Raw genomic sequence first — 11237 nt, 5'->3', positions numbered from 1 at the left:
ATTCGATGGCAGGACTGGGGGCCGTGGGCCAGGGGGCACCGAGCGCTGCTGCTAAGTGTGGCTCCCCTTCTTCGGGTGCGAGAAGCGTTAGACCCTACAAGATAGTGCCCCCCCGTCATATCCATACCGGCGGAGTCACACGGACTTTGGCCGCGGGAGGGTTTACAGCAAAGTCGGGGTTGGTGGAGTCAGATTGGGCCCTGATAGCATGTGATGGCTCGGCGTCTTCGGGTGCTGGGGCTGTCCCCTCTGTAACATCCGCATTCATACCGGCATTGCACCTGAATTACACGAGCTCACACAGGTGCTTTAAATTACCCCTGCGGCTCCCACAGTCCCGCCCATGCCCCCGCGCATCTGCAGATTGCCACTTGCCAGGTTGCGATCAGACCGAATGCGGCACGCACCACGTGCCTTCGATGCCCTGAGCTCCAGGCCGGGGCTGCCTCATTCCCGTCAATGCCACGGTGATGGCCGGCACGCAACCACCTGCAAGGAAACCACACATGGAAAGGGCCACGCAAGGTGAGGCGAGGTGAGGTGCGGCGCAAGGTGCGGCGGGGCCGCCTGTGCACAACCACCGCATTACTGTCGTTCTGGTCTCGAATGTGGGGAGCTTGGGGGCGGGGAGGATCTGTGCGACCGTTCGCCTGTAACCCGGGGCGCCCATGGGGCGTACGGTACTACCTTGTTGTGGCAGGGTACTGGGGCCGGCACGCGCGCACCTCCACGTGGGGGGCCGTGGGGGAGGCGGCAGCAGCTCTGGACGTGTGCGTGCATGCGCGCTGCCTGGCGGCCGAGCACATATGGGGCGAGGCGCTGGCGGGACTGCGAGCCAGCCAGCCGGCAGCCGGCACGTGCGGTACGTACGGGGCACGCATGCGGCGGGTGGGCAGCCAGGGGGCGAAGGGGAGGCTGTGGTGGGGTCCGCGGGTCAACGCAGCAGGCAGGCCTCGGCTGGTCCGAGGCGTGGCATTCCGAATCGCTCTGGCTCTGGCTCTGCCGCCCTCCTTTCATGAGCGCGCTCCGGGTGGCGCGGCTGCTTTGTGGTTGCGAAGGCAGCGGGATGGTGGAAAAGGTTAACCGCTGTCCATGCTCGCCGATCCCGTGCGAGGTTTTTACGCAATCTTGCTCTGCAGGTCGGCCCCGCGCCTGAGGCTGCAGCCGCCATAGCTAAACATACAGCTAAGGCAGCCGACCACAATGTGGGCACGTTTGAGCAGCGCTCTTGACGAGAAGCTCAAGCGCAAGAGCAAGAGCAAGACCCGCGCGGCGAGCAGCAACAACTCGAGGAGCGGCAGCAGCTCTTGCTCTTTCGAGGCGCCCAGTGACGGCTCCACACACAAGCAGCAACATCAGCAACCTCAGCAGCAGCAACAGCAGCAGCAGCAGCAGCAACCTCAGCAGCCGCAAGTTTTGCAGCAACGGATCCGGCAGCAGCTGGCACGAGCCGATGGGCCGGCTCTGGCGACGCAGCAGCAGCAGCAGCAACCGCAGGCGTTTGCAATCGCGTCTCCGGGACCGGAATCCGGGCGCGTGCTAGCACTCCGAGACGCCTGCCTCGGCAACAGCAGCACCCGTGGAAATAGCAGCAGTAACAGCAGCCCGTGCCATCATGGAAGCAGCAGTGCCCGCAATATGCTCGGCGCTGCGCCGGTGGCGCCCTCCGATGCCCTGCTAGTAACAATGCCGTGCGGCGCTTCACCGCACGGCAAGGCCGCGCCGCCGCTCTGTACCACCGGCGGCGCGGGCAGCAGCATCAGCACATTTTTGGATGGTGTGGACGACCCACACGATAAGAACGACTGTGTTGGCGCCGCCGGCGCCGTCGACCCTGCCGACGACCGCCCGCCCAGCCCGTCCTCGACCCTGGCAGCCTTCCGCACCGGCCGGCTGCGCCGCCGCGGCCGCGCCGTGACCGCCGCCGCAGACGTGGCTGCCGCCGCCGCCGGCGCCACTGGGCTCCTTAGTGAGGAGCACGGCCCGCCGCCGCCACCTGCCCTTGGGGCTGTAGCGGCTGTAGCGGCGGCAGCGGGCCGCACCTCAACTGAGAAGCAGCAGCGGCAGGAGCAGGAGCAGGAGCAGCGGTCGGTGGCAACAGCAGCAGCACTGGGATCGGCTGCTGCCGACGCGCAGGGCCGCTGCCGTCACGGCGGCAGTGCCAACGGCACCTCGTCTGGCAGTAGCAGCGGCTGCTGCGGCCCCGCCGGCAGTAGCAGCTGCAGCACCACAGCCGGCATGCTCTGCTCTTCTTCCGCCATCGGCAGTGCCGGCGGCTTGGAGGGGTTCAGCAGCGGTGGCAGCGCCGCCGCCGCCGCGGCGGCCGCCTTCGGCCTCATTGGCGGCGCCGCCGCCGCTAGCCGTGACTTCCGCCGCGCCGCCATGAGCTTAGTCAGCGATACGGCGTACGACACATCCGTGGACTCCAGTACGGCAAGTATGGGGCTGCTGATGGGGAACCACCGCTGCTACCCCGAGGCGGCGGGACTGCTGGGTACGGTCGGCAGCGCCGGCGCCGCCGCGGCGGCGGCTGCTGCGGCGGCGGCCGCGACTGCCACGGCAGCTGCTGCAGCTGCAGCACCGGCGGCCACTGCGGCTGTCGCGGCGGCTACGGGCTCCCCTGCCGGCGGGAGAGGACTCGTGCTCGGTTCTGCTGCTGGCGCCGCCGCCGCTGGCAGCCCAACGGGCCGCAGCAAGCCAACTGTCATTCCAGCGGCATTCGCAGGTCTCGCCGCCTCCTCTCCTCCTCCCACGACTACGATTGTCGCGGCGCTGCCGTCCACGGGTACCACCAAGGTAGCAGTTGATAATGCTGCCGGCGGCGCCAGCGCAGCGGCCACGGACCCGCCACTGATACTGCAGCCGCGTGTGCCGTACGTCCCGTCGCCGCCCTCAGAGCCGCAGGCAGTGGCGTCTCCGCCGCTCACGCCCGCAGCGACGCATCCAGCCGCGGTGGCAGTAGTACCAGTGGCAGTAGCACCAGTGGCAGTAGCACCAGTGGCAGTAGCGCCAATGCCAGTGGCACCAGTAGCAGGTCCTGCGCCGCAGGTTGTTGTTAGCGGCGGCGTGGGCCGCGGCGGTGGTAGCGCTCCTGGCGGCGGCGGCGGCGGCGCAGACGGCGGCGGCGCAGGCGGCGGCGGCGGCGGGCTGCAGGTCCTGGCGGCGCAACAGGTCCTGTACGCCCGCCCCGTGCCGCCGCCGGTGCGGCCGCCGCCAGCAAGCACGCAGCAGCCTGGACGGGTGCTGCTACAGCCACAGCAGCAGCAGCAGCAGCAGCAGCTGCTGCAGCCGCAGCCGCTACAGTCACAGCAGCAGCTGCTGCAGCTGCAGCCGCAGCCGCCGCAGCCACACCGCCGGACTCCGTCCCTGCTGCGCTACCGCGGCCTGACGTCCGTGCAGGCCGTCAGCGTCAAGGTGGGTGAAATAGCGAGCGAGCCGTCGGGGTGCCGCGCTAGCTGCGTGTGCGGCAGGATGGATACCGTACTTGAACCGCCGCTGCGTGCGGGCCCGCCGTGGAAACACGCTGGATTCCATGATGCATTGTCTGCAGAAGTCACTTGCTGCGGATGCCTTGCCCTAATGGGCTTTGGCGCTGCAATCGCCTGCTTGTGCCTTGTCATCCGACAACCTTATAACGCTTGTCTTCAAATGTTATTGTGTGCGTCTCCTTGTGTGCAGGTGCACGCCCCCACCGGCGCGCCCGACCAGTTCGCGCTGCGCCTCTCCGCAGCCGCCGCGCCGCTCCTGTTTCCTGAGGCGGCTGCCACTGCTGCAGCCGCTACGCCTGCAGGGCTGCCGGCGGTGCTGTCGCCCGCTGTCGCTGTTGGCGACGCCGCCACTACCGTCCGCGCCACCAGCGATGGCTCAGACACCGCCGTCGTCGCGGCTCCTCCGCTGGGACGTCACTCCCCAGCCGCCCTGGCGCCAGGCGGCCCCGTCGCCGCCGTGGGCTCCTCCGACGACCCCTCTTCCGCCTGCTGCACCTCACGCTCCTCCTCCGCCTCGCTCTCCACGTCCTCCACCTTCCCAAAGTCAGGAGCCTCAGAAGACAGAGCCGCGCCGTCGCCGCCGGCTGTAGCCGCTGCAGCGGCTCCGCCGCTGCAGCCGCCGCTGCCGCTGCCACAGCCGGCGGCGGGAGCGGCGGCGGCGGCGGTGGTGGTGCCCCAAGACCTGCTACTGCCGCCGGCCGGGCGCTGGTCCACTGGCGGCATCGTGGTCGTGGCGGGGTGCGTGCAACTGATCGCGTGGCTGCGAGGGCTATCGGAGGCGGCTGTAGCAGCCTCCCTGGCCGGCGGCGGCGCTGCCGCGGCGGGCGGTGGGCTTGTGGGTGGCGGCGGCGGCGCGGTGCTACTGCCGCTCTCTGAGGCCGAGCTGGCGGCTGTAGCGGCCGCCATGGGCCTGGAGTCCACGTCAGTGGTGGAGATGTTGCAGCTGCAGCTGCTACAGCCGCCCCGGCCGGGACACCACATCCCGCTTCAGGAGCACCAGCACCAGCACCAGTTCCAAGGCATTACCGGCGCGGCTACTAGTGCCGACGTGGTGCCAGCAGTTGCAGCACGACAGGCTGTAGCGGCAGCATCGCTGCCACCCACCTTCCCGGCGGCGGCGCCGCTTGCCGATGCGCTGGCGGCGGCGCTGCCGGACGCCGCTTTGACCGGACCCTGGCAGCTGCAGGGAGCTGGAGGCGAGCTCATAGACCTCGGTGGCGGCGGCGGCAACGGCCGCCGCGGCGGCGGCGGCGACGACGACGCGGCCGCGGCGGCACTGGGGTCGGTGGCCGCGGTGGCACCACCAAAAGCAGCTGCCGAGCCCGCCGATACCATGTCTGCAGCTGCAGCCGGCTGTAGCAGGGCTGGCAGTAGCGCCCGCTGGTCCCTTGACCTGGAGTGGACGCCGTGTGTGGCTGTAGCTCCGGATGCCGATGCGCCGCCAGCGTACGTGGAACTCGACTTTGCAGTCCTGCCCGCCGGCGGCGATGGTGGCGGCGGCAGCGGCGGTAGCGGCGGTGGCGGCCCGGAGCCGCTGGCGGCGGCGCCACCCGCCGAAATGCGGCTGATGCTTGTCCAGCACGGCCGGCTGCTCGCGGACTTCAAGTGTGTGCTGGCAGCGCCTGCTGGCGGCGGCGGCGGCGGCGGCGACGGCAGCGGCGGCGAGGAGTGTCGACAGGTGGTGGCGGTGCCGGTGCCGCCGCAGGTGCGACCCGCAGTGCTGCAGCTGGTCATCGCGCCTGTTGCGACAACCGGCACGGCGCATGGCGGCGGCGGCGGGGGCGGACAAGGACGTGCGGCTGAGTCACGCGCTACAGCCGCCACAGCGGCAGTAGCAGCGGCGCCGCCGCCACTGGTGTACGACATTGCCACGCTGCTGGCGTTACCCGCTGACGTGGCGGCGGAGCTGTCCCAGCTGTCCCAGGTCATGCGGATGGACTACTGCGGCAGTAGCAGCTGCAGTGGCGACACTGGCAGTAGCACTGGCGGCGCTGGCGGCGCTGCTGCTACAGCTGTTACTGCTATTGCCGGCGGCGGCTGGCGGGACCACTACGCACCGCTGGTGTCAGACTTGGCTTTCCTGATGGAGCGGGCGGAGCTGGCGGAGGCGGCGGCGGCGGCGGCGACACAGCAGGCGGCGGCGGGGGCGGCGGCAGGAGGCACTGCGGCGGCAGTAGCTGCGGCGCTGCCGCCCGACGGCGCGGCGGCGGTGCTGCAGGTGGCCTCTCAGCTGCTAGAGTACCTGAAAGGCCTGTCGCAGGATCTGCAGGAGCAGTCAGCAGTAGCAGCAGGTGCTGCTGAGGCGGCGGCGGAGGCCGAGGACGCTTCTGACCGCAATGCTACTGCCATGGGCGCGGGAGGTGTTGCTGCTACAGCCGCGGCACCAGTCACCGGGGGCATGCCCCAGACAGCGGCGTTTGTGGCGGCAGTAGCACGCACCGCGCTCCGACCCTACCTGGCATCTGGGGCGCTTCAGGTCGTGGCGGCGGCGGCTGGTGCCGGTGGCGGGGGCACGGGCGCTGGTGCTGGTGCGGTCGTGGGTGCGGGCGGGGAGGCGGCGCCAGCGGCCGACGGCGGTCCATCCTTACGTGCAGCTGGCGAGAAGGCGACTGGTGGCGGTGGCGGCAGGCCCGCGGCCGCCGGCGACAGTGGTGGCTGCAGTGGCGGCGGCGGCGGCGGCGGCGGCGGCGGCGGCGGCGGCGGCAGTGGTCGAAGCGGGGCGGCCCTGTGGAGCCCGTTCATCAAGGACCAGCATGAAGTCAACAACAATGAGACGACGACGATGGTCGGCTGCTCCGACCTGGCCCACATGCCGCCTGCTGCTGCTTCTGTGCCTGCCTCAGCTTCTGGTTCTGCGTTCGGTGCTGCTGCCGGTACAGCTCCAGATGATGATGCCGCTGGCAGTCTTCAGCCGAGCCAGGTTAGGAGCCCTCAGGCGCGGCCGATGGGTGCCCTGAGTCGCAGCGACGTCGCCTCCAAGAGCGACGCGCTGCATGCGCTGCATCGGGATCGACTAATGGGCGCGGCCATGGCCTGGATGGGCACTGGCGCCGGCGGCAGTAGCGCCGGCGGCGCGGGCCGCGGCGGCGGCGCCGCCAGCCGCGGCGGCAGCGGCCCCAGCGGCATTGGCATGGCTGTAGCAGCGTCGGGCGCGGGCGAGATGGTGGGCTGGGCGGGCGGCAGTAGCAGCAACCGGGCGCTGCGGCGGTCGCTGGACTGGGCGCTCGGCGGGCGAGGGGGTGGCGGCGCCGCGGCAGGCGCCTTGCTCCCGGACGGAGCAGCAGGCGGCGCCGGCGGCAACGGCGCCCAACAGGATTTCCATGCTGCTGCTACAGCCGGCAACTTTTTTCGCGCGTCAGCAGGAACTTCACCACGCGACGCGAGCGCATTGTCCACCGCTACAGCCGCTACTGCCGTCTCGGCCTTCCTGGGCCTTGACCCGGGAGGCTTCGTGGACGACGGCGACGACGCGGGCGCGCCGCATCAGCACCTGCCCGTGTTCCGCTCCCAGCCCCACGAGCACCTGCAAGACTTCAGCCCCCCGCCATCCCCACACCACCTCCAGCACCACCACCACCACCACCAGCAGCAGCAGCCGTTCACGGCTACGGGTGCCACTGCTGCTACAGCCGCAGCTGCTGCGACAGCCGCTACAGCTGCCGGCGCCTGCTCCTCCTCTTCTCCGCTGCTGCCGGGATGCTGGCCCGCCACGCCTTTGCCTAGTGGCGACCTGCACGCCACCCGTGCTGACAGCAGCGGTCTGCTACTGCCGCCCACGCTGCTCGCTGCGCTACTGCCTCCACTGCTGCCCTCGGCAGCGCCACCCGCGGGGCAGCCGCCAGCAGCTGTGTTGCTGGCAGCGGGCGCCGCAATGCCTAATGAGGCTGCAGCGGCAGCTGTAGCGGCAGTAGAAGAGGCAGCGGCAGTAGCAGCTTCCAAGGAGGCAGGTGATGACATCGCTGGAGAGGCCATGGCTGCTTCTGCCGGGCGGCTGGGCGGCAGCATCAGCAGCGCCAGCGCCGTAGGCGCTGGCAGTAGCACGATGGCCGGCGGCATTAGCAGCGGCATTGGCCGCATTATCAACAGTCACCTGATGGGCGCGCGGGCGCTGCTGGCGGCTTGCTTCCGGGGCTTCCCGGATGCGCAGCTGGAGGCTGAGTACGGCAGGTGCGCGTGCGTGTGTGTGTGTGTGCGTGTGTGTGTGTGTGTGTGTGTGTGTGTGTGTGTGTGTGTGTGTGTGTGTCTGTGTGCGTGTGTGCGCATGCGCTGGTGATGCCGTGTGACTTCGCGTGCCCGGATCGTGATACTTGCTTACCCCAGTGCGGCTGAGTACTGGTTGCTGCTGTTGGCGGACTCGGGAAAGCATGCCTCTGTGTGCCGCCCATGACAGCCGCCCATGCAGCTTGCGCAATAGGTGGGTGCTTAGCCCTCAAACAGCCGTAATACCAACCCTGTCACACGGCAGGTACCATGCCCGCGCCGCCGCCGCCAGTGATGGCTGGACGCTGCTCAACCACACAGCCCTGGTGGTGCTGATGGGCTGTAGGCTGCTGGCGGCGGCAGTAGCAGCCGCGGCCCGGGGCGGCGCAGCCACCACTGCTACAGCCGCCGCAGTAGCCGCTGCAGCCGCTGCAAGGGAAGGGGGCACGGGCGTGTCAGGGGACGCAGGAGGCGACGCCGCCGGCGCCATGCTGCCTTCCGCCGCCGCCGCCGCCGCCACTGCGGTCGCCAGCCGTCCGCCGCCATTCCTGCTGCCCAACCGAACGGTGAGTTGCTTGCGGTTGTTGATGAAGGGGTGGGGCCAAGCGACTGGCGCTGTAGGTCTGCGTAGCCCTGGGTAGGAATATCGGCTGGCGGTCTGTACAAATAATAGACTGCATGACCCCCCTACCGTATGCTGTGACTTGCTTGCCTTTAAGGTGTTTTGTACTGGTGTGCGTGCCGTGTTTGTATGTTTCGCAGCTCTGGCTGGTGCAAGGCGTGGTGCGGCTGACCGGCGCGGCGGCGGCGCGGCTGGCGGGCCCGGTGCGGCGCGAGGCGGCGCTGCTGGCGGCGTGGGCGCTGGAGACGACGACGCTGGCTGTGGTGCTGCTGGGCGAGGGCTGCGTGATGGATGAAGGCGGCGGCGCCACCTCTGCCGGAGCCGCCGGCGTGCTGCTTCCGGCACTTGCGTCGGCAGATGAGGCGGCCAGCGGCGGCAGCGGTGCCAGTTGTCTGGCCGGAAACGGCATGGCTGCGGCTGCGGCGGCGGCGGAAGCGAGCTGTTGGTGGTGCTGTGATGACACGCAGCTGTCTCCCAATGTGTCCTGCAGCGGATGGGCTGGTACTGCCGCTTCGACTGCTGCTGCTACTGCCGCACCTGTTGGCGCCTACGCCGCCGCTGCCGCCTGCTGGTTGCCCTCCGCGTGCTGCTTCTTGTACTGCTGCCTCCGCCGCGCACTGCTGCTGCTACTGCCTGGCACCCGCCCCGGCAATAGCACCTGGCTATCGTGGCTGTGGTGGTGGCCGTGGTTCCAAAACGGCAGTAGCAGCAGCAGCAGCCTGCGGATGGCTGCAGTAGCGGCCTGCTGCTACTGCCGGCGACTGCTGAGCTGGGACGGCTCAATCAACGGGGCACTGGGGGCGCTGCCGATTGAGGTGCTGATGCACGGCCTGGTGCGGCCGCTGTGTGACCAGGTGGGTGGAACACACACGGTGGTCGGAAGGGAGTGGGAGGAAGTGGGAGAGGGAGAGAGTGGGAGGGTGTGGGAGGGAGTGGGAGGGGTGGGAGGGAGTGGAAGGAGTAAGATGGGGGAGACACGATGCGGGCAACTCGAGGGCTTGCTGGGATCGCAATAATGCGGGCCGCCCGTGCCGTGCGCCTGCTATTATATACGTACCGGATATGCCGCGTTTTATTTGCTACGCTGGTGCCCATCGCTTACCGCAGATACGGCTGCGGCGGCGCCTGCTGCTGGCGGCGGTCCACGCCGGACTGCTGCTGGTCTGTGAACTGCGTTTCGCACGTGCCGAGCTGGCGCCGGCGGCGGCGTGCCTGCGCGCCGCCGCGCTGCTGGTGCTGGCGTGCGGCGTGTGCCTGGCGCTGGAGCTGCCGCGCCGCCGGGCGTTCCTGCGCTCACGTGCGGCCCCACGGCCGCAGTAGCGGCTGCGGCAGTAGCTGTTGGGTGTGAGTGCGGGTGCGGGTGCGGGTGCGGGTGCTGCAGCTGCGGGTGCAAGGAAGCGTGCGTGCCGGCGGCGCGATAGGGCAGGTGCTGCAGCGGAAGGCAGGACTAGCGGCGGCAGTCGCAAACGCGGGCAGATTGAATTCCAATTACAAGCAAGAGCAGATGGTGGTGAGAAGCATAGTCCCGAGTGTGATGGCTAGGATCCCGGCCCATAAATCCCGCCGTCCGGGAGGAGGAGCGGTACACAGCCGCGGCGCGGGGCAATAGGGTAGCGGCGGTGTTGCGGTGAGAGGCAAGCTGACAGAGGCACGAGCATTAGCGGCACGTGGTACAGCACTTGCCGTTGGACAGATTGGTCCGGAGAATGTGTGAAAATAAAATGAATCCCATATTCTGGAAGAGTGAGGGCCTATTGTATTGGCGCGACGAGGTAGAGGGGGCTGGTGGGCGCTGCAGGCGCGTCGGCAACGTTTACAGCGCTGTCCCTGATATCATGTGCATCCAAGGCCGCAATGGCCGCGGCGCAGCGGTTTAAGCTATGTATGCAGTTGTGACGTGTGAGCTGGGTGCTTGTATGGCTGGCGTCGCGGGGGATCGGGGCGCAGTCGCAGCCCCTAGGGGAGGCCAGCCGCTGGTCGCAGCTGCACACGGTGGGCACGGCGCGTGCAGGCCTCCCCTGAATCCGTGTGCTGAGAGCCATGGCCAAACGCGAAAGAGTATGTGCGGCCGGGCTGTTTATTCAAGTTATTAATGGAGTTGTCAAAGTGGGTGCCAACAGCGCGTCGAAGCAGTATTGGGTGCCCGGAGGTCCCTGGTTCGTTGACCAGTGCGAGTACGGAGAAAGGGTGAGACGCGCGCTGGTGGGGCGAGTCTGGCGCATGGTCGTCGAGTCTGTACGGGATTGTGCTGCTTCATGCATAGTGGAGCCACCGCTGTTGAGCTGTCATCACAGGTTGCAACATGGGGCAGTTGCGTCAATATGTCCGGTTGAATGGAGAAACGTAAACGTGGGGGCTGTGCCGCCTGTGCGCGTTCGGACGTTCGGTGGTCTATGGAGGGCAGGACGGACAGGACGGACACGGATGGGTGGGACGTAGGGGACGTGGGGCTAGGCTTGTATCGACGATGCTTTTTACGATGGACAACGCGAAGCCGAGAAAGCCATCTATGGGGAAGCCGGACAAGACAGATGAGCCCGTGCGGACTGTTGCAGGGACAGATTGGACTTGCTGTCCGGAGCAGAGAAGAGGAGCGAGGGGAGAAGCTTGCATTACTGGAGTCGAATCTTGGGTTGCACGGTCGGGCGGGGGAAAAGTGGCAGAAGTGCATGTGGGCCGGTGAGGTGTCAAACGGATGCGCCCGCGGGAACGGCGCAAGTCCAAAAGTACAGGTGGTCGTCCCACGGGGATGCGTCGTGGAACAGGCGGCGGTAGCTTGATGGCCAGCGTGCCCGACGTCGGGTTTATTCTGTACGTACGCCGAAAGTGTGTGACAGGTCAAACGTGAGTTGCAATGGTTGGGCCAAGACCGCGCTAGTCGGGGGGGGGGGACATTCGGGGGTTCGCAAGCGCGACACGCCATGGTG

The 11237-nt window shown here is 68.5% G+C and overlaps 1 protein-coding gene across 1 annotated transcript; it reads left to right on the top strand.

Moving 5' to 3' along the window:
- The first annotated feature begins 1122 nt into the window (after nucleotides 1-1122).
- On the top strand, nucleotides 1123-11188 carry CHLRE_12g553850v5 (uncharacterized protein). The gene is made up of 6 exons (XM_043069053.1): nucleotides 1123-3414; nucleotides 3679-5149; nucleotides 5207-7655; nucleotides 7954-8254; nucleotides 8451-9164; nucleotides 9418-11188. Exons 1-6 carry the CDS (start codon nucleotides 1204-1206, stop codon nucleotides 9628-9630), a joined length of 7359 nt encoding a protein of 2452 aa, XP_042918940.1. The 5' UTR covers nucleotides 1123-1203; the 3' UTR covers nucleotides 9631-11188.
- The last annotated feature ends 49 nt before the right edge of the window (nucleotides 11189-11237 follow it).

The sequence above is a fragment of the Chlamydomonas reinhardtii genome, chromosome 12 (assembly GCF_000002595.2).
Source record: "Chlamydomonas reinhardtii strain CC-503 cw92 mt+ chromosome 12, whole genome shotgun sequence".
Classification (NCBI taxonomy): domain Eukaryota; kingdom Viridiplantae; phylum Chlorophyta; class Chlorophyceae; order Chlamydomonadales; family Chlamydomonadaceae; genus Chlamydomonas; species Chlamydomonas reinhardtii.
Note: the sequence above shows the minus strand (reverse complement) of the source record. Positions and strands in the feature narration are given on the sequence as shown.